This window comes from Nerophis ophidion, linkage group LG02 (assembly GCF_033978795.1).
Source record: "Nerophis ophidion isolate RoL-2023_Sa linkage group LG02, RoL_Noph_v1.0, whole genome shotgun sequence".
Lineage (NCBI taxonomy): Eukaryota > Metazoa > Chordata > Actinopteri > Syngnathiformes > Syngnathidae > Nerophis > Nerophis ophidion.
Window position 1 is genome coordinate 43,229,741 of NC_084612.1, and position 27,650 is coordinate 43,257,390.

At 39.4% G+C, this 27,650-nt stretch overlaps 1 protein-coding gene and 1 long non-coding RNA gene across 2 annotated transcripts; one reads left to right on the forward strand and one right to left on the reverse strand.

Moving 5' to 3' along the window:
* On the reverse strand, nucleotides 1-13,210 carry LOC133541131 (uncharacterized). The gene is made up of 4 exons (XR_009803798.1): nucleotides 13,120-13,210; nucleotides 5,135-5,208; nucleotides 2,776-2,914; nucleotides 1-747 (listed from the first exon to the last, which is right to left on the reverse strand). It is a non-coding gene; the product is annotated as an uncharacterized LOC133541131 (long non-coding RNA).
* On the forward strand, nucleotides 12,096-27,650 carry abhd17c (abhydrolase domain containing 17C, depalmitoylase). The gene is made up of 3 exons (XM_061884232.1): nucleotides 12,096-13,006; nucleotides 17,527-17,706; nucleotides 24,814-27,650. The coding sequence occupies exons 1-3, from the start codon at nucleotides 12,522-12,524 to the stop codon at nucleotides 25,031-25,033; spliced, it is 885 nt and encodes a 294-aa protein (XP_061740216.1). The 5' UTR covers nucleotides 12,096-12,521; the 3' UTR covers nucleotides 25,034-27,650.

The window sequence follows — 27,650 nt, forward strand, 5'->3', positions numbered from 1 at the left end:
AAGATCTGAACTTGTGGAGCCTGCAAAATACGGGGACTTTTCGAGCATTTTAAGGGCCTCAAAAAGACGTACAGTATACAAAAAAAAATAGCAATTTCAATCGGGCCCTTGGGTGCTCTGCATCGCCCCTGTGGGGCTTGCTCTGCTGCTCGGGCCCTAAAAAGCAAAATAACTTTTGAAAAGTTTCAGAAACCGGAAAGGGAGTATTCCAAATCATTAATTGACAGTTAGGTCAACCAATCATTTTGTCTATTTTTGCGCAGATGTTAGTTTTTCATTCTGCTTAACTTAAATGCTCCAATGCTCGGGGCAAATTATTCAATAAACACAAAAAAATATTGCCAAGATTCTGACACCTGGTATATTGAATGACAATAACATGAAATAGTAACATACAAAAGAGTAGGTCCGTAAAATCTTGATGCCAACTGCTCTCTTTATGAATGCACATTAGTAAAGTGTAGTGCTCCACTTTCATGGTTTTACAACTAATATTCCTGGAAAGAAACCTGCAAAAATGTTTATTATACATGCTTTTAATGAAACAGCTCAACACAAAAAGGACACAAACATTCTCTCTCACACATGCATACCATTTAAAAATCTTTTCTGCAGCCAGCAAAGTGCCTCTCCTCAGTCTTCTTATCATTGGGAGCCTGCGCCTCCTTTGAGAAGCCCCTTGTCCTCCCCCATCTTCATCGCTTCATCGTTCATCAGTGCTGGTAGTTGTTCATTGTGGGCTGCCTCCTTCAAAGCGGAGTAAAGGGTTCTCTGCATCAACAAGCAGCGATCAAGTGCTAAACCTCGGCCGAGTCTTACCAAAGACTAAAAATGAGACCCATTACCTGCCTGCTTGGCACTCAGCATCAAACATTGAAATTGGGGGTTAAATCACCAAAAATGATTCCCAGGTCACACTGACGCTGCTAGTTTAAAGAACTTTAACACTGTTAGAAATATGCGCCACACTGTGAACCCACACCAAACAAGAATGACAAACACATTTTGGGAAAACCTCCGCACTGTAACACAACATAAACACAACATGAAAAATACCCAGAATACATTCAAAACATTTTTGGAGTAGAAACATACGTAAGTAAATATCTACTTAGCCTTATGATTTTAAAGGCCTACTGAAATGAGATTTTCTTATTTAAACGGGGATAGCAGGTCCATTCTATGTGTCACACTTGATCATTTTGAGATATTGCCATATTTTTGCTGAAAAGATTTAGTAGAGAACATCGACGATAAAGTTCGCAACTTTTGGTCGCTAATAAAAAAAGCCTTGCCTGTACCGGAAGTAGCAGACGATGACGTCACCCGTGTGAGGGCTCCTCACATCCTCACATTGTTTATAATGGGAGCCTCCAACAAAAAGAGCTATTCAGACCGAGAAAACGACAATTTCCCCATTAATTTGAGCGAGGATGAAAGATTCGTGGCTGAGGAGCGAAGGACTCGAAAAATAAATAAATAATAAAGTTAAAAAAATTAAATTAAAAAAAAGGCGATTGCATTGTGAGCGATTCAGATGTTTTTAGACACATTTACTCAGATAATTCTGGAAGATTCCTTATCTGCTTATTATTTTAATAGTGTTTTAGTGAGATTTTAAAGATTGTAAAGACATACCTCGAGGTCGGATGGCTGCGGTGAACACGCAGTGTCTCAGAGAGAAGCCGAGGAGCCAAGCTCACAGCTACCTTTTTTGACATGACAACTGCTGCAGGACAACGAATAATCCATTGATGTCTCCGGTAAGATATATATCACAAATTCGCCATTCCAAAAACATGCTGGTTGACGTAGAGAAAACATGTTTGCTTGACCGCTCTGCTTCACAACAAATAAAGAAACACCGGCTGTGTCTCGGTGCTAAAGACAGCTGCAATCCACCACTTTCCACCAACAGCATTGTTCTTTATAGTCTCCATTGTTAAATTAACAAATTGCAAAAGATTTAGCAACACAGATGTCCAAAATACTGTGTAATTATGCCATGAAAAGAGACGACTTTTAGCCGTGTTTGGTGCAGCGCTAATATTTCCTTACAGTCCGTGACGTCACGCATACGCGTAATCATTCCGTGACGTTTTCCACAAGAAACTCGCGGGAAATTTGAAATTGCAATTTAGTAAACTAAAAAGGCCGTATTGGCATGTGTTGCAATGTTAATATTTCATCATTGATATATAAACTATCAGACTGCGTGGTCGGTAGTAGTGGGTTTCAGTAGGCCTTTAAAGCAAGTTATCCATCAAAGTGTACACTGTAAACCTAACTATACATTTTTTTTTAAACTTCAGACTTTAAAAATCCTACCATAAGAAAAAAAACAGTACAATTTTTACATTTACAGTAATACACCGTGAAAACAGCAACCATATTTTTTATGCAAAAAATCTAACAAAAAACTTAATCACCAGAATTTCACTGTAAATTTTATGGTAAAATTCTGCCATTTTTTGGACCGCAAAATTGACAGATTTTTTTTTTCTATCAGTGTAGTTAAAATACACATTTACTAATCAAATGCATAGGTAATCATGTGACAATATCACGCGGCTAATCCTTATACATGTACTGTATGTTTCTTTTATTCATGTTGCAAGCGGCCGGCCATCTGAGGGCAGCCAAAACTGGAACCTGGCCCACAATGAAAACAAGTTTGACACCCCTGAACTAAAAAAAATCTAAAATGTTAAACGTATCAACACTGAGCACATCAGAGTGACACACACACACACATTGGGCAGGAAGTGCACGTACTTGACTTGTCTTTGAGAATCTCCAGGGAAGCAAAAAGCAAAGACGTCCTGTGTTTTCTCCAAAGCTGTTCTATTGGAGACGACGTGGATTCTTTGCAGGGCCAAGAAGAAACCTTCATTGTTGTCTTGGGGAATAAAAACTGAAACAAGAGATGGAGATTGTTTGTCTTCCTGCTGTGACTCAACATGAACACGACTCTTCCAACAACCAGTTTGTTTTGTATAAGTGAATAAAAAGTCAGTAAAAACATAAAAACTAGTACAACGGTTGTTGTTGGCAATGTGCGCTGACAGCAGGACAGAAGAGCAGGTTGAGGTCACAGCCGTTGTAAGGTAGGGAAGCTACGTCTCAGACATGGTGGTCTGCAGTACATGTGCGCCACAGAGGACGGTCCTGGCGCAGACTTCATGAACACGCAGTCGTCTGCAGAACTTCTCATGTCTGCATGATATTAAGGTGGCTGGTAATGGGCTTTTGCATTTACTTTGTTACATCTAAATCAGGGGTGTCAAACTTATGGCCCGCAAACAGGTTTTATCTGGATTTTTTCACAAACAGAGAGATTAGGTGTAAGGTTGTTTTTTTGAATAGAGGTTTTATCTAAGCTCTTTTAAATGATAAATGGGTTGTACTTGTATAGCGCTTTTCTACCTTCAAGGTACTCAAAGCGCTTTGACACTACTTCCACATTTACCCATTCATACACACATTCACACACTGATGGAGGGAGCTGCCATGCAAGGCGCTAACGAGCACCCATCAGGAGCAAGGGTGAAGTGTCTTGCTCAGGACACAACGGACGTTACGAGGTTGGTTCTAGGTGGGATTTGAACCAGTGACCCTCGGGTTGCGCACGGCCACTCTCCCACTGCGCCTAAATGTTGGCTGTTTGGTGAGAAAGATTATTGATTTTTGTTATGAGAGGGGTAATGTAAAGGATGTGTGTTTTGAGCTGAGAAAAGGAGAAAATTAAGGGAGCATGTCTATGGTTTGGATCTGCGGATGATCTTCTCTACCTCCTGCTGCGTTGTAGGGATGAAATGTCGTGCGAGGTATAAAAATGAGCCAACATTTTTGAATGAAAGAAACTGCGATTCTAAATGTGTCCACCAGATGTTGCAATAGCAATTCTTTTGTCACCGCTTGCTGCCACCTTGTGGTTTGTATGCTCACTTTTCCTTTGTTGGTGCAACAGACCTGGCTCCTACTTTTTGTCTTCCTCAGAGTTCCTGTGTTTACTTGTGGGTGGAGTTGTGAGACTTGCACAGCTGTGTCCAATTTCACCAGCACTACTTAAAGGCCTACTGAAACCCACTACTACCCACCACGCAGTCTGATAGTTTATATATTAATGATGAAATATAAACATTGCAACACATGCCAATACAGCCTTTTTAGTTTATTAAATTACAATTTTAAATTTCCAGGGAGTTTCGTCTTGAAAACGGTGTGTAATGATGACGTGTACGCAAGACGTCACAGGTTTTTAGGAGGTATGAGCGCTGCACACACACACAGCTAAAAGTCATCTGCTTTAACAGCATAATTACACAGTATTTTGGACATCTGTGTTGCTGAATCTTTTGCAATTTGTTCAATTAATATTGGGGAAGTCAAAGTAGAAAGATGGAGTTGGGAAGCTTTAGCCTTTAGCCACACAAACACACGGTGATTCCTTGTTTAAAATCCCTGGAGGTGAAACTTTACTATGGATCAGAGCACAGTCAAGCGAACATGAATCACGACGGAATGTCAACCAGCAGGTTTCGGTCAGAAAATTGTGGTAAAAAGTCGCTTTTACCGGAGAAAAACTGAGCTTGTGCCGTCCATAGCTGCCTTCGACTCCCCTGAGACACTGCGCGTCAAGACACCCGTGGAGACACACCTCTGACTATCAGGTACTATTAAACTCACTAAATGTCACGCCTCTAAATCTGGTTTTATGTTTGATCATGTTTTGTTTTGTTTTCTGGACTCTTGTTCCATTTTGCACTCCTGGTTTGCTTTTGTTACCATGTCAACGCATTAGTTCCCACCTTGTCATGCCCCTGCCCTCAGTCCCGCACCTGTTCCTGATTATCACAGCCAGTATTTAAGTCATTTTCTTTCTGTTCATCAGTCTGGGAACATTGCTTTCATTGCTTTCATACTTCATGCCATGCTTTTCGATTCATCCACGCCAAGTAAGTTTTTGTTCGTATTTATGCCTTTGATAGTATATTTTGTTTGTTTGTAGATAGTATTGCCATTGTGCTGTTTTTGTTCTAAGTTTTAGTATAGATTAGTATCCGCCATCGAGCGCGCTTTTTGTTTTGCCTTTTTTTTTGTATTTTGAGTATAAATAAAAACAAACATGTACCTGAATCACGCCTGGCTCGTCCTGTAATCCCTCTGCGTCGAAGGAGCACAAACAATCCATGTCCAGGTCTGACACTAAAACACAAGCAACACAATAGAAAGATAAGGGATTTCCCAGAATTATCCTATTAAATGTCTCCAAAAACATCGGAATCCATCCCAATGCAATCGCGATTTTTTTTTTTTTACTTTTTTTTTTTTTTTCTAGTCCGTCGCTATCAATATCCTCAAACACGAATCTTTCATCCTCGCTCAAATTAATGGGGAAATTGTCATTTTTTTGGTCCGAATAGCACTTTTTGTTGGAGGCTCCCATTAAAATCAATGTGAATATGTGAGGAGCCCCCACACATGTGACGTCATCGTCTGCGACTTCCGGTAGAGGCAGGGTTTTTCTCTTTAGCACCGAAAATTGCGAACTTTATCGTGGATGTTCTCTACTAAATCCTTTCAGGAAAAATATGGCAATATCGCGAAATGATCAAGTATGACACATAGAATGGACCTGCTATCCCCGTTTAAATAAGAAAATCTCATTTCAGTAGGCCTTTAAGCAGCACCTTGTCAGCTGGATGGCACTCAGCAATTCCACTCCTTGACTCTCCTTGTATGAAGAGCCCTATGCTCCTTGAATTTATGCTTCTTAGCTTCTTGGCTATTTCCAGTGCCATCCAGCTTGGTATGTACTATGGTAGTTTGCATGTCTTGCAACTCCGACCCAAGTTTAGTTAGTTTTGTATACTAGACTTTGTTCTATTTTTCACGGTACGCTTTTTGTGTTCTCTTTTTCGCACCGCCGCTTTTTGTTATCTCCTATTCTTGGATCATTGTTGTGAGTGCTTTTTCGTTAAATAAAGAACTATTTTTCTCACAATCCATCTGCATCCTTGGGTTCCTCTGTTCTACATTCAATTGAACTGTGACATCTATGTAGATCCATCCAATTTCTACCGCTTATTCCCTTCAGGTTTGCTGGAGCCTGTCTCAGCGACAATCGGGCGGAAGGCGGAGTACACACTGGACAAGTCGCCACCTCACTACAGGGCCAGCACAGATAGACAGACAACATTCACACTCATACATATGTACAAAAAATACACCACATGATGTTAATTGAACAAATTGCAAAAGATTCAGCAACACAGATGTCCAGAATACTGTGTAATTATTCGATTACAGACGACTTATAGCTGGGATCGGTGCGGGGTCAAAATGTCCGTTACAATCCGTGACGTCACGCGCAAGCGTCATCCTACCGCGACGTTTTCAACAGGATACTTCCCGCGAAATTTTAAATTGTAATTTAGTAAACTAATCCGGCCGTATTGGCATGTTTTGCTATGTTAAGATTTCATCATTGATATATAAACTATCCGACTGTGTGGTCGGTAGTAGAGGGTTTCAGTAGGCCTTTAATACTATTCATGTCGTGTGGCTCCACACCTCTGAGTGCATGTGCACTCCTGCAACAGGGGACAAAAACTTCACAATGGACACACAAAGAAAGAGAAAAAAGAAGGTAAACTGTTGGTTTTATTTTTTGCATCCCCTTCAACTGATGTTTTCCTGATGGAGTTCTACTACGGAGGCTTGAGGAACTGCTCAAAGAGCATAAGGAAACATCGGCTGTGGTGTCTTTACTGTATATTATATATTTGCTCATAATGTTAACCATATCCATTTTAGGTAATTAATGATGGGCTCCATAGGGGTCATTCACGTCAAGAAGAGAATGACCCCTGTGAAGCCCATCAAGATCCAGGGAGGTGGCAGTATTTGGGCAGTACAAGTACCTGGGAGTCCACTTGAACAGAAGACTGGACTGGAAAGACAACAGCAAAACTGCATACAAAAAAGGAATGAGCAGATTCTTTTTTTCTGAAGAAGCTTTTGTCCTTTAATGTGTGCAGCAAGCTGTTGGAGATCTTTTTTTTGCAGTCTGTTGTGGCCAGTGCACTGCACTTTTCAGTGGTTTGTTAGGGGAGCAGCACCAGCAAAAGGGACTTAAACCGGATTGACAAACCGATCCGGAAAGCCAGCCAAACTATTGGCCTGCAGTTGGAGGCGTTTGTGTCAGTAAGGGACAGGAGGACACTGGACAAACTGCTGGCCATCATGGACAATCCTGCCCACCCACTTCACCAGACAATTGAGGGACAGCGGAGTTCATACTCCAACAGGCTCCTTCAGCTTCTTTCCCACAGTGTTCGATTCAAGAACTCCTTCATTCCAGACTCCATCCAGCTGTATAACCACTTGCCATACTGCAATAGATGATATCGGTCTATTTGCTGACCGCTTCTTTGTTAGCTACCTCTCTTTGTTTATAATGTATATTTTATGCTGCAGCTTTTACATATATATAAAGGACTTGTGAATATGACCAGTGTATGATCCTCTAACTACTTGGTATCGGATTGATACCCAAATTTGTGGTATCACCCAAAACAAATGTAAAGTATAAAACAACTGTAGTATAGGTAATTATTACATTTTAACAGAAGTGTAGATAGAACATGTTAAAAGAGAAAGTATGCAGGTATTAACAGAAAATGAACAAGTAGATTAATTCATTTTCTACCACTTGTCCTTAATGTTGACAAAATAATAGGTAGATAAATGACACAATATGTTATTGCATAAGTCATCATCTAAATTAGGGGTCTTTGTTTGTTTACTTACTAATACAAGACAAGTTGTCTTGTATGTTCACTATTTTATTCAAGAACAAAATTGCAATAAGGAACATATTTAATGTACCGTATGATTTTTTGGGGGGTCAAAATAAAGCCAAAAATGAATTTTTTTGTGGTACCCTTTATTTAGAAAGGTACCGAATTACTTTTGGTACAGGTACCAAAATATTGGTGTCGGGACACCTCTGATAAACACACACACCGAGCACCCACTGGCAGAAATGTAGATCGGCGCCTATGTCCATAGGGAATAGTATTTATTATTTATCTACAGTTATGTGCGGTTGCAAAGGTGTATATATGTACATGGATGTAGAAAAAAATGGTTTTGTGTGTTGTTATACCGTCCACTTGGCTGCTGTAAAACTGGAATTTTAATTAAGGTCATTAAATAGGAACATCTCACGCTATATGACAGACAGATATTAAGAAAATCCATGTTTGTCTGCTAGTAATAACCTCCCTCGGGAAAAATATGTGAAGAGAATGTTTTGTGAGATTAAATGTGTCTATTGATGCTTCCCAGGCGTGGATTCCATGCATAGTTCATCTGCTAATACTGCTGAGTATCAGCAGCTGACTTCAATGACTGAAGTTTATTGCACATGTTTTTAAGCAATTGTATTTTTATGTAATAAAACTATTTATAACATGTTTTTGACAACATTCTGACTGTTCTACGTTATTGTTAAAATGTGTAAATATTGTCTTTACAAACATTAACATTTTGCTGTCACAGATAATTTTTTATAGAAATTATTTTAAAAAAAACATTGCTACACAATAAGTGTTTGGCTCAGCTCTAGATCTCATGGTCTGTTTTCCTTCATGTCTTTTATTTTGTGTTTGTTCCTACTGGTGTATTGATTTTTTTTGGTATTCGCAGCTAGGAAGATGTACTCTATATGAATGTTACAGGAGGGCATGCCGACATCCAAAAACACAGTAGCTGTGTGTAACCATGATTACCTATGTTGTCACCCAGGGGGGCTCTGAATCCAAATGGTCCTAAAATGTGAAGGAATAGAACAAACACGGCCACGGCAGAAGCCCTTCTAGGAAATATGCAGGTGAAACTAAAAAATTTAGAATATTGTGCAAACGTTTGTTCGTGTCAATGGAAAACTAATATGTAATATAGACATATAATATGCAAAGTGAGATTGTCAAGACTTGTTTTGTTATAATTTTGATGATCATGGCTTAGTGTTTTTGAAAACCCAAAATGTTCTGAGACTTTCAAATCGGGGATTTCGTAAGCTTTAAGCCATAACTATCATAATTATATGAAAAGAAGCGTTGAAATATATTGAGTTGCATATCATTAGCCTATGCCATATACATTATTAGTATCATCTTGTAAATCCAATTGCTGAAATAAACAAACCTTGCCATATTGGATGTGGTGGATCTGCCCTGTAAACTGGTTTAGTTTCCAAATGGTTCAGTCCTCCTTCCATTTCCAGCATCCGATATGTTCTTGATGCTTTATTTTCTATTACAACAATACAACAATAGCTACCTCTATTTGTTTATAATGTATATTTTCTGCTGAATCTACTCTCTATTTTATGCTGCAAACTGTAATATATTGTACATGGTAATTATATACAGTATATTATATAAAAACATAACATATCGGTATATATCATATACTGTATAGAAAATATGTAAATATTACATATGTGTTATATTTTATATTGCTACAACACGGTACATTTTTAGTCTACTTTATACCTGCATTATTCCTCTCAAATGTCCAATATTGACAAAATTGTACTCATCTAATATCATTGTGTTTGTGCACACATTTTCTCTGTCAGGACAGCATGATTATTGCACAGGCTGGTCACCGTAAGGCCACAGATGTTGCATGTGTGGGTGTAGTGGAGTGTGCAATAGACATGCTGACTGCAGGAATGTGCATCATACTCTGTAGCCTGCAGAGTTGTTGCCCGTGAATTGAATGTTAATTTCTCCTCCATAAGGGGGTCACGCCCAAAGTACAATTGAAGCTTGAACCGCTAAGTCAAGAAACGTATGCACTATTTCACTATACTCATACTGTTTTATTATGGGGTAGTGAAATATGAAAGTTAGTTATTAGGTGTATAAATGTTAGCGATATGCATTAAAAGTATGAATTTATATTTTACTATGCTATTCTTATCAGAATGACATTTTGATTAATAAAATTAGTATTAGTCACATTGTTTTCAATGTATTGTACAAGAACATGAGTGCACTGATATACTTTGTGTGAGAACTTCAAATTTCAAGTACACTGTTTATTTGTATATCATTTCCCTATTATGACTGATGCATGATTTAGTTTTTTCATACAAAGATCCTTGGTTCAATCCTGGGTCTTTCTGTGTGGAGTTTGCATGTTCTCCCCGTGACTGCGTGGGTTCCCTCCGGGTACTCCGGCTTCCTCCCACCTCCAAAGACATGCACCTGGGGATAGGTTGATTGGCAACACTAAATTGGCCCTAGTGAGTGAATGTGAGTGTGAATGTTGTCTGTCTAACTGTGTTGGCCCTGCGATGAGGTGGCGACTTGTCCAGGGTGTACACCGCCTTTTGCCCGAATGTAGCTGGGATAGGCTCCAGCACCCCCCGCGACCCCAAAAGGGACAAGCAATAGAAAATTGGAGTGCACTGAAATACTTTGTGTGAGAACTTCAAGTTCAAGTCCACTGTTTATTTGTACATCATTTCCCTATTATGACTGATGCATGATTTAGTCTTTTCATACGAAGGTCCTGGGTTCAATCCTGGGTCTTTCTGTGTGGAGTTTGCATGTTCTCCTCGTGACTATCTGGGTTCCCTCCGGGTACTCCGGCTTCCTCCCACTTCCAAAGACATGCACCTGGGGATAGGTTGATTGGCAACACTAAATTGGCCCTAGTGTGTTAACTACAGGACTGGACACTGGCTGAGAGTTGGTTGGCGGCCGAGAGTGGAGTCGGCTCTCTTGGTTGCTTTCTTGGGTCTGCTTCTGTCTCTGGCCATGCTCCTCCACCCCAGCAGACGAGGGCGTGGAACACCGCAGAGGCCACCACAGTGTATATGTTTCTTTTACTTTTTATTCATAGCTGTATGTAGAAATGGCTGGTTGTATCAGCTCCGCTGCTTTAATGTCTCTCATGTTCTTTGTCTTCTTTGATGTTTGATGTTTCCCTCTTACATACATGTGAGAGGGATGTGTACTATGGCTATGAGTTGTTATTGTTTTTTTCCCTTGGCCTCAGTCTGGAACCCCTCTCCAGGGACCCAGGCTTAGACCGATTTTTTTATTTTATTTTATTTTATTTCAATCTTCTATTTTTTTCTCCCATTCCCCCCACTTGTTTACCTGTATCTCACCTTTTTTTTAAGGGGTGCTGGAAGACCTGTCAGCGATCCTGTTCTGTCTCCCTGTAATGTTTGTCTGATCTTGAATGGGATTGTGCTGAATTTTTTTGTTTTCCTGAAGGAACTCTCCTGAAGGAATGAATACAGTACTATCTAATCTCATATAATCTACTGTATTTCCTTGAATTGCCGCCAGGGCGCTAATTAATTTAAAACCTCTTCTCACTCCTGCGCCTACCAAAGGCATGCGGTAAAAGTAAGCATGCGCTAATTATTTTAAAACCTTTTCCCACTCTGGCACTTGCCAATGGTATGGAGTAAAAATTTGAGTGTGATGTAAGCTTGGACCTTAAATCCTACTGAATAGCTCTTAATCTTCTTCCCTTTATGCGATTTCAAATTATTGAAATCAGCCTCCTCCATTTTGAAAATGTCACTCGTTTGACCAGGCGGCAATACTAAGCATGCGCTAATGATTTTGGGAAGCGAGTTTGACCCGGCAGTAATTCAAGGCAGGCGCATACTATATGCCCTGCGGCAATTCAAGGAAATACGGTAATCCAATCTAAGAATGTGAGTGTGAATGTTGTCTGTCTACCTGTGTCGGCCCTGCGATGAGCTGGCGATTTGTCCAGTGTGTATCCTGCCTTCCGCCTGAATGCAGCTGGGATAGCCTCAAGCAACCCCCACGACCCCAAAAGGGACAAGCGATAGGAAATGTATGGATGTATGGAAACACTATGGCGAACAATGACCACACAGCACCACCAAACATAAGACAAAAACACATTATTATTAATAATAAGTCGATTTAGTTTACCTAATGAAATCATCATTTGTAATTTTGCTGTAGACATAATTATTTATTCGATTTGACATAAAAAAAATATCTTAATTGCGGCAACACGTCACATTGCAAAACAGGATATCCGGTTAAACCGGAAGTATACGTTTGGCGTTCCCGGTCGGACAAAGATCTCTTCTTTCACTCTAATTTAAATTTCTACCAATCAGGCACAATTGAAAAATAACCTATATTATGATAGCGCAAATAATATACTCGTCTTTTCATTTTGGCGTTAAAAAGGTATTTATTTTTTGCTTCACCATGGTGATACTTTATCTGCGGAAAAGAGGTTAGTTAATAAGCGGTGCACTGGCTAGCGCGCTTGTTAGCAGGCAAGAAGGCAGCCACCTGTCAGCAAACTACCAGCTTTGTTAATGGCTACTAACTAAGAAAACTACCTACTAGTTAATGGACACTAACTAAGCAAACTACCTACTAGTTAATGGACACTAACTAGATCCTCTCACCAAAAACGCGCTTTTCACCTAAATGCCCGAACACGGACCGAGGATGAATGGGTTTTCTCTGAGTGAACTATGTTGGCTGTTCTGTTGTCCGCCTTGTCCCAGTCGCATCGCGGCCAAACTAGCCTTCCTCCCCCCAGAGCCCACCTATTCCGTGCAGACGGACGCTAGCGGCGCTACGAGCTTACATCTGACCGAGCGAGCCGACTGGCAGTACTCCCAGCGGGAACTGGACGTGGTGGAGGTGCTCAGCACCAGGAGCAGCAGGGGCAACCGGGTGGGTTGCGTCTTTGTGCGCAGTGCTCCGAACAGCCGCTACACGCTCCTCTTCTCCCACGGAAACGCCGTCGATTTGGGACAGATGTGCAGCTTTTACATCGGCCTGGGCTCCAGGATCAACTGTAACGTCTTCTCCTACGACTACTCGGGCTATGGAGTCAGCAGTGGAAAACCCTCCGAGAGCAACCTGTATGCCGACATCGAGGCGGCCTGGCAGGTCTTGACCAACAAGTGAGTTACAAGGGGTATAACTGCTGCTAATTAGGCTCTACACAAGTGTTCTGGTTTAAGTCAGTCAACAACGATACAATACATTCCAAAAATAAACACTGCAGTCAAAATACCGTTTTGGTATCGGTCCAACACCAAGTAAATGCAGGACCAGTGTTACTGATACCGATACTTCTTCATTTTGAAATCGTTGAATGTGTGGGGTGGAGGCGTGGCGAGGGGCGCGGTCAATATTACATCATTATATATGACGTTATGATCATTTTTGAATTGCAATGATGCATATCCATCCATTTCCTACCGCTTATTCCCTTTGGGGGCGCTGGTACCTATCTCAGCTAGAATCGGGCGGAAGGCGTTGTACACCCTGGACAGGTCGATAGACAGACAACATTCAAGTTAAAAACGTGTTCTAACAAGATCACATTTAAAGGCCTACTGAAACCCACTACTACCCACCACGCAGTCAGATGGTTTATATATCAATGATGAAATATTAACATTGCAACATATGCCAATATGGCCTTTTTAGTTTACTAAATTGCAATTTTAAATTTCTCGGTAGTTTTTTCTTGAAAACATCGCGTAATAATGACGTGTACGCTTGACGTCAGGGGCTGTTAGGGAATATGAGCGCTGCGCACACACACAGCTAAAAGTCGTCTGCTTTAACGGCATAATTACACAGTATTTTGGAGATCTGTGTTGCTGAATCCTTTGCAATTTCTTCAATTATTTTGGACAAGTCAAAGTGGAAAGATGGAGTTGGGAAGCTTTAGCCTTTAGCCACACAAACACACGGTGATTCCTTGTTTAAAATTCACGGAGGTGAAACTTTACTATGGATCACACCGAACATGGATCCCAACTTAATGTAAAACAGCAGGTTTCGGTGGGAAAATTGTGGTAAAAAGTCGCTTCTTACCGGAGAAAAGCTGAGGTTGTGCCGTCCATAAAGCTGCCGTCGACTTCCCTGAGACACTGCACGTCAACACCCGACCGTGGACACACACCTCCGACTATCAGGTACTGTTAAACTCACTCAAACACTAGCAACATAAGGGATTTCCCAAAATTATCCTAGTAAATGTGTCTTAAAAACATCGGAATCCGTCCCAATGCAATCGCCCTTTTTTTTTTTAACTAGTTTTTTTAATAATTTATTTTTTTTCTAGTCCGTCGCTATCAATATCCTCAAGCACAAATCTTTCATCCTCGCTCAAATTAATGGGGAAATTGTCGTTTTCTCGGTCCGAATAGCTGTTTTTGTTGGAGGCTCCTATTAGAAACAATGTGAAGATGTGAGGAGCCATCAACATGTGATGTCATCGTTTGCGACTTCCTGTAGAGGCAGGGCTTTTGTGTTAGCAAGCAAAAGTTGCGAACTTTATCGTCGATGTTCTCTACTAAATCCTTTCAGCACAAATATGGCAATATCGTGAAATGATCAAGTATGACACATAGAATGGACCTGCTATCCCCGTTTAAATAAGAAAATCTCATTTCAGTAGGCCTTTAAAACACTGTTTAAAAAAGAAGTACGAAGAGGAAAGAGAGTGATGCCCTCAGCACAGAGCGATGGGAGAGAGGTGTATGGTCAGAGAGTGTTTGGGCCCGTGTGTGTGTTTTGTCTCGTCTTGTCTTGTCTCATAGTATTGTTAGTTTACAGGAGTTTTTCCTGTTTTTGTTTATAGAGTATTGTTCTTGTATTATATTGTTTATGTTAAAATGAGTGAGAGGGGTCGGGCTATTAATATAAGCATCTGCATCATCCAACCCCTTTTCAAGCCTTGCATAAATATATCTGCCAAAATGTAAAAAAAACCAACTGTGTTTAGTTGTACTGTGCAGGTTTGAAATAAATATTTCCATTAAAAAAATTCACACTAACATTCACACAATAGGGCCAATTTAGTGTTGCCAATCAACCTATCCCGAGGTGCTTGTCTTTGGAGGTGGGAGGAAGCCAGAGTACCCGGAGGGAACCCACGCAGTCACGGGGAGAACATGCAAACTCCACACAGAAAGATCCCGAGCCCGGGATTGAACCCAGGACTACTCAGGACCTTCATATTGTGAGGCAGACGCATTGCTGCCCCAATGATGCATACATTTTCTTTAAAAAGGCTATAGAAATGTTTTATCCATACATCCATTTTTTACCACATGTCCCTTACGGGGTCTCGTGGGGTGCTGGAGCCTGTTGATTGATTGATTGATTGATTGAAACTTTTATCAGTAGATTGCACAGTGCAGTACATCCATCCATCCATCCATTTTCTACCACTTATTCCCTTTGGGGCCGCGGGGGCGCTGGTGCCTATCTCAGCTACAATCGGGCTGAAGGCGGGGTGCACCCTGGACAAGTCGCCATCTCATCGCTGGGCCAACACAGATAGACAGACAACATTCCCACTCACATTCACACACTAAGGCCAATTTAGTGTTTCCAATCAATATTTAAAACACATGTTTTTAGTTATTATTAACGTATATTTTTCTTATATTTCTGACATTTTTCTGATATCAGAATCGGCTTTATTGGCCAGCTGTGATGTATTTATCAGACTTAAAGTAAAGCCACACATCTGAGACTTAAAGTAAAGCCAAATATCTGACATTGGTCCACGCACTTGGTTCTAGCACACCGCTGTTAGATTGGATCGGGACACCCTACAGCGTGTCTGGGTAGGCCTGGGCGGCGATACGGCCCGAAAATAGAATCTTTGATTTTTTTCACCAAAAATGTAATCCAAAACTCTTTCAGGCTGTATTTTGGAGCGATATTTGCCACCGAGCTCACAAGTTGGAGTATGCTTACTCTTTTGCATTGATCTGATAACTGACCATATAGCGGTTAGAGTAAAAAAGCTCTTACAGTCAAAATAATTTCCATTCATCCATTTTCTACCGCTTGTCCCTTTTTAAAGAAACCATCAAATACAAAAGACAGAGGTAATTGAAAACAAGTTTTGCTTTTATTTGATCCAAAATAGTTGTTTGAAATGGCACTGCATTCACTGCAAACTTTGTATGTGTATGTTATCTTTAGACCAGTAATAAATTCTACTTTTTATGCAATCCTTCTGCTTGAACAAAAATGTAAGGTTGTACATGATATGCAAATAAATAAATAAGTAAAACATTGAGATGACTATATCATTCTAGTAAGTGGATAAACACAGGCTTTTCCCTGAAGTATCTTGGGCTGCTTGTTGGTGTGTGTGCTGATGCTAAAGACATATACAACTATATTAATGCATTATAATTCCACAAGTTTTGCAGCACCGCTGTCCAGATTTGATGTGCAGAGCGACTACTTAAGTGATCGCTCTGTGCATAGTTCTCTTTTTTTTTTTCAACTAAACTGTACATGGTACGTTAGGTGGATGATTTTGCCATAGTAAGCTGCTTCTTAGGTGGAGTTTTTTGTTGTTGTGGTCAGGTTCGACTTGTAAAGAGTTGCATTTCCCCCACTCAGCTTGATGGTGTTTCAGATGCTGGATTACGTTTGTTGTACTCCTGCCTTTCCTAAATAAATTTTGCTGCATGCAGTGATTTTTTTCACACCTGTTGCCGCAATTTTAAAGCACTGACAAATCTTTCTTTTCTTTGCAGCAAACGTCTTGTTCTCATTAGCTTTTATATTCGTCATGTTTTGCTAGGCTTGTGGATCTTCGCTAATGAAATGAGAGGGCGGGTGAGGGATACGGAAGCTCATAGGGGCAAAAAAAATGATGCTGGAGCAAGAGGAGGAGAAATATAGATTTTTTTCTGCAACAAAAAACTTGAATTTATTGATAAAAATTGATCTATCGCCCTGGCGGAGGTCTGGGTTGGGTTTGACCTCAAGCCTCAATCAAATCGTGAGGGACGAATGCGTTCATACTGCACTACAGACCTGATGACAGAGAATATACAATATTATGTGTTCACAGATGCTACAAAGTGGTTGTTTGAGCTGACTACAGCTAGTCCTGGATTGTCTCACTCATTATTGCTTCAGTCACTCACATGATTCTCACAGAATGAGGCAAAAATACATCCTTACCTACTGTAGTTAGTGGCAGCACTACCAAAACAAGAGACATTAACCACAAAAGAGGGTTTTCAAGCTCTGGCTTCTCTTTGGCACTATCAGTAGCCATGACTCCCGCCAGTCAAAGGCTGGTCTGCATTTGTTAAAGATTATGTGTGTGACGCTATAAAAGCCTTGTAGACAAACACCATATGTTTGTACTGTTACTTCAACTAATTCATGTACACACAATATGAATTAGTATGTGTACATTGTTGGACCACTATACTTAATCTGTTCCATTATTAATTTATGTAGTTATATTTACTTTTGTGTTTAGATGTTATTTATTCTTAATCCTTTGTCGATGTGATGGTCCTGCATTTTGATTGGTACGTATTTTAATTTGGTTAATGTATATGTGAAAATTATGAAACTATATCTTCATAATACTGTATGTTTCAAATTATATGTTTCATTAAAAATGTTTTTTTGCACACAGATACAGAGTACCACCTGAGAACATCATCCTGTATGGTCAGAGCATTGGCACTGTGCCCACCATTGATTTGGCTTCCCGTCATGAATGTGCAGCCGTCATCCTGCACTCTCCACTCATGTCGGGACTGCGAGTGGCTTTCCCCGCCACACGTAAAACCTACTGTTTCGATGCTTTCCCCAGGTGATTATTACACGCACACAATAATCACAATAAATGCAAACACTGCATTTAGTCTTGTTCAGTGGTTGAATGGTTGCCTCTCATCAATATGTTACAGGGTTGAAGTCTGTGCTATCTTCAGCCTTTCCCTGTGCTGTGTTTACCACAGATTGGCAATGTATTAGTGGGTGTGATGGGGAAGGATGTCATGGTATTAGGGCTATCAATTTATTAAATTTTTAAAAATCAGATTAATTACATTTTGGAATTTGGATTAACCGGTATTATTCACAGGTGATTACTGAAATTAATTTAAGAAAAGAGCCCAATATCTGCACACAATTTAAATTTTATTGTCAGAATGTCATCTAGGAACGTTTTTAAATGTTTTAACAACTTGGCAACAGTTTTATCTAAAGTTCTTTCAAGCTGTATTTTGGAGCGATATTTTCCACCGAGCACACAAGTTGAAGTATGCTTACTCATTTGCATAATCTGATCAATGACCATATAGCGGTTAAGGTAAAAAAGATCTTACAGTCAAAATAATTTGCATGATTAATATCAGTGTGTACAAATATAATGCAATACTTTTTTTTTATTAATTACCTGAGGTAACACATTAATATGGACAGCCCTACAAAGTTAATTTGCACAATTGGTTATGTCTAGGGATGTCACGGTGTTTGTGACCAAAATGATCACGGTTATCATTATTGGGGTATTTTTAAATGTGTTCAAAATGTTCAAAAACTACTTTTACTAAAATCTTTTAACCAAGTTTGATTTAAAAACAAAAACAAAACACAGACAACAAATAAATGTATGTATCTCAAGTAGAAAATAGTATGTAAATTTGAAAGCAACACAAGCATTATAAACAGTGTAATAAAACAGAAACAAAATATTAACATCCATCCATCCATTTCCTACCGCTTGTCCCTCTCGGGTTTGCAGGGGGTGCTAAAGACTATCTCAGCTGAAAATATTAACATACATAAATACAAAATAAATGTGAAAACTGTGCAAGATGGCATCTTATGGACATAAGACATAACTGCACATTTTCTTCATATAGATATAGTGTTCGTATATGAGATTTAGTCTTACATAAATAGCTGAATGGTTATGGCCAAAATAATAAGTAAGAGTATTTTTTTATCAATATTGAAATTACAATTATTAATTAAGTTTATTTAAAAAAAACAATGTTGGGGTGTGAACGCAATGCCATCATGAACGTTATACATATTTTTGAATACAAATATTTGTGTTTTTGTTCACTAATGGTATCAGCGTGTCAGATTTTTCTGACATTTTTTGATGCCTTTATCTCTATTTCTACATTTTCATAGAGAGAGTAGGGTTGGGCGATATATCAATATACTCGATGTATCGTGGGTTTGTCTCTGTGCGATATAGAAAGTGACTATCGTGATATTCGAGTATACGTTCTCACGCAGTTTCTTTTAGCTGCTGGGATTACACTACAGGCTCTTCCCACTCTTTGTTGTCTCTCCTTCTCACAGACAGCAAGCACATTGATTGATTGATTGATTGATTGATTGAAACTTTTATTAGTAGATTGCACAATTCAGTACATATTCCGTACAATTGACCACTATATGGTGACACCTGAATAAGATTTTCAACTTGTTTAAGTCGGGGTCCACGTTAATCAATTCATGGTAATTAATTGATTTACCGTCTTACACACGCAACATAGGCATACACCCTCGCGGAGCGGAGAGGTAGCAGCATGGGTATCGTTAGCTGTGGTGCGAGTGGTTATACGAGAAAAAGAAGATGCAAATCTGTTAACAAATCAAGGAAGAATTAATTCCCAAGAAAAACAGTAAAAGGAGAATTAATTCCCAAGAAAAACAGTAAAGGGGTCCATCGTCTGGCGGTGGTTTGGCTTCAAGTGGGAATATGTCGAACATAGAACCGTAATTTGTCAAGTGTGCGGCAAAAGCGTTGCTACAAAAAGTAGCATTTCTGCTGATACGTAGCATCATTTGAAAAGTCACCTGCGAGAGAATGAGGAGTGCTTACTCCGCATGTCAACATCTCCATTTGTTGCCACACCAACAAAATGCCGAGGCAACCTTTTCCACATCAACACCGTATGAAAAAAATAGTCAACAACGTCTGCAGCAATCTTCATCAACACCGTATGAAAAAAATAGTCAACAACGTCTGCAGCAATCTACTACATAGCGATTTGATTTCCGATTATGCAGCTCATTTCTATTTGACAGTTAGAGTGAGGTATTTTTTGAGTTATGTACATGTATAAGTACTAAATGTATGTACATGTGCATGCTGTATCGGAACACATCCATTAATAGTTTGAGCAGAAATTTGTCTTAGAGGAATTAACCATACACCATAAAATATTAACAAAATGCTGTGTCACATGGATGTTTAAAAAAAAAAAAAAAACTTTGTGAAATGAAATTAACACAAGTAATGTATACATTATGTAAAAAATCTTTCAGAGAAAGGTCCATGCGGTTGCCGTGGCGTTAGTGCTAGTGCGCATGCGCCGACGCTGCGGCCGTTCTGTTTACAGGAAGTAAGCAATGTTGCCTGAAATCGATTAATAGATGACGTTTTTTCGGCAATTAAAAATTAAACTGTACTACTAACCGTCTGGAATTTCAAAGCGGTTTACCATTCCATCCCTAGCTGTGATACATGCATTCTTTTTCAGAATGGGTAAACATGTTATACATATACTTAAAGATATATCTGTGTTATTGGTTATTAGCATGAACTAGGGCTGGGCGATATGGCCTTTTATTAATATCTCCATATTTTTAGGCCATGTGAGGATACACGATATATATATCTCTATATTTTGCCTTAGCCTTGAATGAACACTTGATGCATATAATCACAGCAGTATGATGATTCTATGTGTCTACATTAAAACATTCTTGTTCATACTGCATTAAAGGCCTACTGAAACCCACTACTACCGACCACGCAGTCTGATAGTTTATATATCAATGATGAAATATTAACATTGCAACACATGCCAATACGACCTTTTTAGTTTACTAAATTGCAATTTTAAATTTCCCGCAAACTGTCGTGTTGAAAACGTCGCGGTATGATGACGCGTGCTTTTGACGTCACCGGTTGTAGCGGACATTATTTTCCAGCCCGATCCAAGCTATGAGTAGTCTGCTTTAATCGCATAATTACACTGTATTCTGGACATCTGTGTTGCTGAATCTTTTGCAATTTGTTGAATTAATAATGGAGAAGTCAAAGTAGAAAGATGGAGGTGGGAAGCTTTTAGCCTTTAGCCACAAAAACACAGCTGGTTTTTCCTTGTTTAAAATTCCCGAAAATGAAGCTTTACTATGGATCAGAGCGGTCAAGTGAACATAGATCCCGACTACATGTCAACCGGCAGTTTTCGGTGAGAAAATTGTGGTAATAAGTCGCCTCTTACCGTAGACATCAGTGGACCTTCCGTCCTGCTGCAGCTGCCATGACTTCCCTCAGAGACTCTGGCGTCAACACACCCGTGGCCACACCAACTTTCAGATACTATTTAATCTCACTAAAACACTAGCAACACAATGGCAGATAAGGGATTTTCCAGAATTATCCTAGTAAATGTGTCTAAAAACATCTGAATCGCTCCCAATGCAATTACATTTTTTTTTTCTAGTCCTTCACTCTAAATTTCCTCATTCATTAATCTTTCATCCTCGCTCAAATTAATAGGGAAACTGTCGCTATCTCGGTCCGAATAGCTCTAGCTGCTGGTGGCTATGATTGTAAACAATGTGAGGATGTGAGGAGTCCTACAACCCGTGAGATCACACGCACATCGTCTGCTACTTCCGGTAAAGGCAAGGCTTTTTTATTAGCGACCAAAAGTTGCGAACTTTATCGTCGATGTTCCCTGCTAAATCCTTTCAGCAAAAATATGGCAATATCGCGAAATGATCAAGTATGACACATAGAATGGACCTGCTATCCCGGTTTGAATAAGAAAATCTAATTTCAGTAGGCCTTTAATATATGCTCAATTTAAACTTTCATGCAAAGAGGGAAATCACAACTAAGTCAATTTACCAAGTGTATTTATTAAAGTTATTAAGCAGTGGCACAAATATTCATGTAAATTCCAAAACAGAAAGTGCAAGATTGTCAGAGATATTTTAAAACAAGCTATCAGTGCACTTTTGTGCATGATGCCACGAAGATGACATATCAAATTAACACTAAATTAAAGTGTACTTTTTGTACAAAATGCCACTACAATAGTTTAAAACAAAGTGCACTTTTGTGCATGATGTCACACAAGATATTTAAACAAGTGTCAAATAAAAGTGAGCTGCATAATAGGAAATCTCTTTCGCTATGTGGTAGGTTCCTGCAGACGTTATCGCCTTCTGTTGTTGGCTTCTTTTTCATACGGTGTTACACTGGAAATGATTGCTTTGGCATTTTGTCGGTGTGGCACCGGCCGGAGATGTTGACATGCAGAATTTCAAGCACTCTTCATTCTCTAGCGGGTGACTTTTTAAATGGTGCTACACATTAGCAGTGCTGCTACTTTTTGTAGCAACGCTTTTGCCGCTTGCTTGTAAAACATCTTCCCGCTTGAAGCCAAACCACCGCCAGACGATGGACTCCCTGCTGTTTTTCTTGGGAATTAATTCTTCCTTCATTTGTTACCACACCGCTAGCATCACAGCTAACTTTACTATGTCGCTATCTGTCTGTTCGGTGAGGGCGTATGAGGTTGTGACAATGTTTGACGTATGTATGATGGTGCGCTTGTTTTATGTCTATGTGAGAAGCAAAAAAATAGTGCAAAAGGAGAAACTATTCATCCCTGAACACCATGGAGTTCATGTAGGCTCAATGATGCAGTAACATTATAATATCAACTATCACAGACAGAAACTCTTCATTTAACATCATGTCCTTTATTGCTGCTTCAACACAGCTCAATCAACACAGAAAAAGGTAAAGTGAAATAACAGACCGACAGGGCTTTGCTGTCGTAACACACACACACATGTGGTCTGAATATGCACTGCTGATTGGCTCTTATCGCTCTGAATACGCACTGCTGATTGGCTGTTACTGCTTTGCATGTAACCAATCAGATGGTTGTATGGGTGGGACAATGCTGGGTGATGTGTACAGACATACACAGAGGCAGAACGGAGCAGAGAAGCTTGTTAAGACTTTAGCATAGGGGGCTACTTAATATGTTCGTGTAGTAACTTGTTCGGTACACCACCGAACCGGACCAAAACGGTACCGTTACACCCCCAATAAATAAATATATATATGTGTGTGTGGGGAAAAATCACAAGACTATTTTATCTCTACAGAACTGTTTCATGAGGGGTTCCCTCAATCATCAGGAGATTTTTAAATTAAAAAAAAAAAAAAATCTCCTGATGATTGAGGGAACCCCTCATGAAACAGTTTTGTAGAGATGAAATAGTCTTGTGATTTTTCCCCGCACATACATATATTGCGCTCTACCACGGTATCGAGCACTATTCTCTGCATAATCCAATTAAGACATATATATTTATATATATATATATATATATATATATATATATATATATATATATATATATATATATATATATATATATATATATATATATATATATATATATATATATATATATACATTGCGCTCTACCACGGTATCGAGCACTATTCTCTGGATAATCCAATCAAGACATATATATATACATATATATATATATATATATATATATATATATATTGTTAATACATCAGATAGTATTAGTATATATAATCAATGTATTATGTTTAATTATTGATATTAATAATATGTCTGCAAGGCTCCTTTTGACGCATACTGTAATGTGTCTTTTTCGTTTTTTGGACATTGGTGCGCATAGCATAGCTGGAAGACTAGATGCATGAGAACTGCAGTAGCCTGCTAAGTAAAAAAAAAAAGGGCATACTTGGCAAGCAGGCATCCTTGATTTAATTCTTGTGCCTTTTAAAACCACAGAATGTTCAGACACTTTGGCCCCATTCGCCATAAACTCAGAAATATTTGTTGTCGCTGCTCATTCATATCCATGGAATACAGACGTTTGGCGGTACTGTGTGGATATTATTATCTCTCCTCCATCCATCCATTTTCTACCACTTATTCCCTTTGGGGTCGCGGGGGATGCTGGTGCCTATCTTGGCAGCAATCGGGCGGAAGGCGGGGTATACCCTGGACAAGTCGCCACTTCATCGCAGGGCCAACACAGATAGACAGACAACATTCACACTCACATTCACACACTTGGGCCAATTTAGTTTTGCCAATCAACCTATCCCCTAATTTATTAATTTACTTGCTAATGTCCTCCTTTTCGCTGGCTACCGTCAGCTGTAACCCTGGACAAGTCGCCACCTCACCGCAGGGCCAACACAGATAGACAGACATCATTCACACTCACATTAATTCATTCTCGAGGACCAATTTATAACATGTAAAAAGATAATGTTTGGACATTGCCCATGTTCTAATCTTGATGCATCAGCGAATTAATAATTGTCCCACCTCTACTACCCACCTTGAATGTTGGAATTGAATTTGGCAGGTTAAAAAAAAGGAAACATGTTCTTCTGTACAGCTATAGTTTCCACAATGAAGTTACGGTTAAACAAAACAAAGAAAGGACATAAATATACACATGAAGTGCACATCCTGTACATGTATGCGTCATGTTAAGTCGACAATGCAGCTTGGTATAAACTAAAAAAAAGAAATACAGGATAAATGTTGACTCCTTGCTTGATGCTAACATGCGATAACTGAAGCTAATGCTAAATTAGCATTATATTTGTTTCAAACATTTACCAAATGAAAAAAATGGACATAAACTTTCTCTACAATTTTCAAAAATGGATTTGCAATAAATTACATGTTAATGTGAATTAGACGTTTATGTTTGCTCTTTTAGTATTCTTTGAAGCAAGCAGTCTTGTCCCATGAGAACCCCCCCATAAAGACCCTTTGAAAAAAAAGTGGATGTGTTGTGTTTTCCAAAGAGTCATATTTTGGTCTGCACTTCCACTAGTTGTGTTTTTTTGTCTTTCCAGTATTGACAAGGTGTCCAAGGTGACATCTCCAGTGCTGGTTATCCATGGCACAGAGGATGAAGTGATTGACTTCTCACACGGCTTAGCCATGTACGAGCGCTGCCCCCGTGCTGTGGAGCCCCTCTGGGTGGAGGGAGCGGGCCACAATGACATAGAACTCTATGCACAGTACCTGGAGAGGCTGAAACGCTTCATTTCCTTTGAACTTCCCACATCCTGAGTGGGATCAGCGGTGCCAGGCCAGGGTTCAAGTCAACAGCCTTCTCTTTACCCGCCTTCAATTTCACGTCTTAGCACGGACAAAGATGCAGTCAGCAGATCTCTGAACTTGGAGACACTTGGGGGCGGTAATAGAAAGATGTCCTGGAAGAGGAGGTCAAGGTTCAAACCAGGCCAGGTCAGGCGTCGTGCTCAGCCGTGCAATATCAGCAAAACCTTGCTGGTGCTTGTACATGTGGACCCAATTTGACGAGCAGCCCGCGTCTTCACGGCAGCTGCTTCTCAATCCAAAGTCATTCCTTAAGTTCCTTCCCTTTGTCCTCACGCTGCTCATCTGTTTTATGTCTTTCTGTCATCTGCTTTTTCTTCTCAGCAGAGGCAGACGTGGTTTATTTTTATATGATTTTTTACTCACACGAGAACAATCCATTTGTTTCAATTTTGTACTATTCAGGGTTAACCACACTAACTCACTTGAACTGTGCTTTCAGGTGTTCATTTCCTCTACATCAGTGCAGTTTTATCTCTGAACATTCCCAAATTGTTGTTGTTTTTGAGATGATTCCATCAAAGTGATCCCACCTCATATCACAACTTTACAGCTGGGATTTGTGTAGCACTGACTGCTCGTCTTTGTTCCCATGAGACTGTTATTAGCTTTGAAGTGTGGAAGCGTACCTCAACTAAACCAGCAATTTCAGGGCTAATCTTCAGTCAACTAGTGCGCCCCTGGCAGTACACAAAATGTATTCTCTAGTGGGAATAACACCAGCACATGTATTGCTTGTCCTGCTGAAAAGACCAGGGTACTTGCTTGCTTGCTTTGAGGTCTGTGTCGTTTATCCATCACTTTACGATCCAAATCAAGCCTTCCTCTCAGAAGGCTTCCAGAAACCTTGTCGAGCAGAGAGTGACTCCAGAAGTTCTGTTTTCACTAACCAATAGGCGTGTAACGTTACGCCATCGTCACAGTTCAATACACACCTCACTTTTAAGGTCCCGTTTCATATTGGGTACAGTAATGGAACAAAATACAAGATTTTCAAACGCTTGCGGCTCATTTTCCAATTGATGAGATCTTGTCATAGTCGTAACAGTTTCATCCTTTGCAATTGCAACTTCATTTTTTTTGTAAAATTTAAAATGTTTTCCACAAAATATTATGACTTTATTTTTCTAAAATTATGTTTTTTGGGTAAAAGTTTAGCTTTTTTTCTTGTAAAATTATTACATTTCCCATGGTATAATGTAAAATATTTTTTTCTGTACTATTTCAACTTTAAATCTTGTAAAATTCCAAGTTAAAAATATACAAAAGTTAAGAATTAAGGCTAGGACTTCACAATATATGTGTTAAGATACAGTATTGCAATACGACAATATATTGCAATATCCTACATAGGTAACTGATCAATTTAAAATGTAGTTTAAAATAGGTGTTGTATAAATGTATAATAGGTGACAGAATAGTACTGAGACAAAAACCATGTAAATCAAATGACTCATTAATTTTAATAGTACAAAAGCTGTCAAGTTTCTTGCCATTTCGATGTCAAGAACATCTTATGTCCACTTCTTGTGCTGCCTTTCTCGCCACTAAGCCAGCACAGTGAAGTAACAGTACAGCAACACAATCATCTTTGAGTTGAAATCATCCCAAAACCCGAATTTAAAAACATTTTCTTTACATCATTATAAAGTGGCATGATATATTTCCATATCAATATTTGTTCCACTCTATTTAGAATTTGTCTCTGAAGTTAAGTGCAAGGATGCAAGTGTTCCCTGGTAAGAGGCTTACTGACAAGAAGGTTTTCAAGCTCTGCATTCTCCTTGGCAGTACCATCAGCCCTGACTCCTGCTGGCCAAAGGCTGCACTGCATGGTATTTGTTGACTGAAAAGACGTGGGACACCATAGACAATTCCTGTCCCTCGCTCGTAGGTTCTGTGCCGTCACACTGCTGGTGACCACTCAATCACTGTGGCGGCTGGAAAAGTATGTTTTTAGGCACTCAAACTCTGCTGCAAGTATGTGTGCCACATCCCAGCCCCTCTCCATGTACACTTTTGTCAGGCTGGAAGTCCAAAAATGTGAATTTCACACTAAGGAGAAGCTTAATGATAAGGACATGAAAATAGTATTTCATGTCCTGGTGGCTTTTTATGTCTCCTTGCAAATGTAAAACAGGATGACGTTGAATCAAGAAGTTAAAGTGAAAATGAAGTATGTTAAAATGTGAAGTTTGATGCAATGCAGCCTGTGAATTAGTGAACATGTTTTCATGATGCTAGTCTTATGTTGTAGGTGGTGAACCACACATGAACTTTACTCCTTTCTAGGATGTGATGGCACCTCATTAGTCTTAATTTGTTGTTTTGATTCTGATTTGAAAGGTTGCTAGATTGGCATGTAGCGGTTGAAGCCACACTTGATCTTTACTGTCTTGACACTGGAAACACTGTTATGCAAATATGAAGAAGTGCAACTAGAAAAATGTGATTTTAGTGAAGTGTTCAAAAAATGCGATATGCCTTAACCAGTTGCTACTGTCATTGTTGTTGTAAGAAATGCAACACAATGGATGTTTTAATACGTAATAAAGACATTATCGAGATA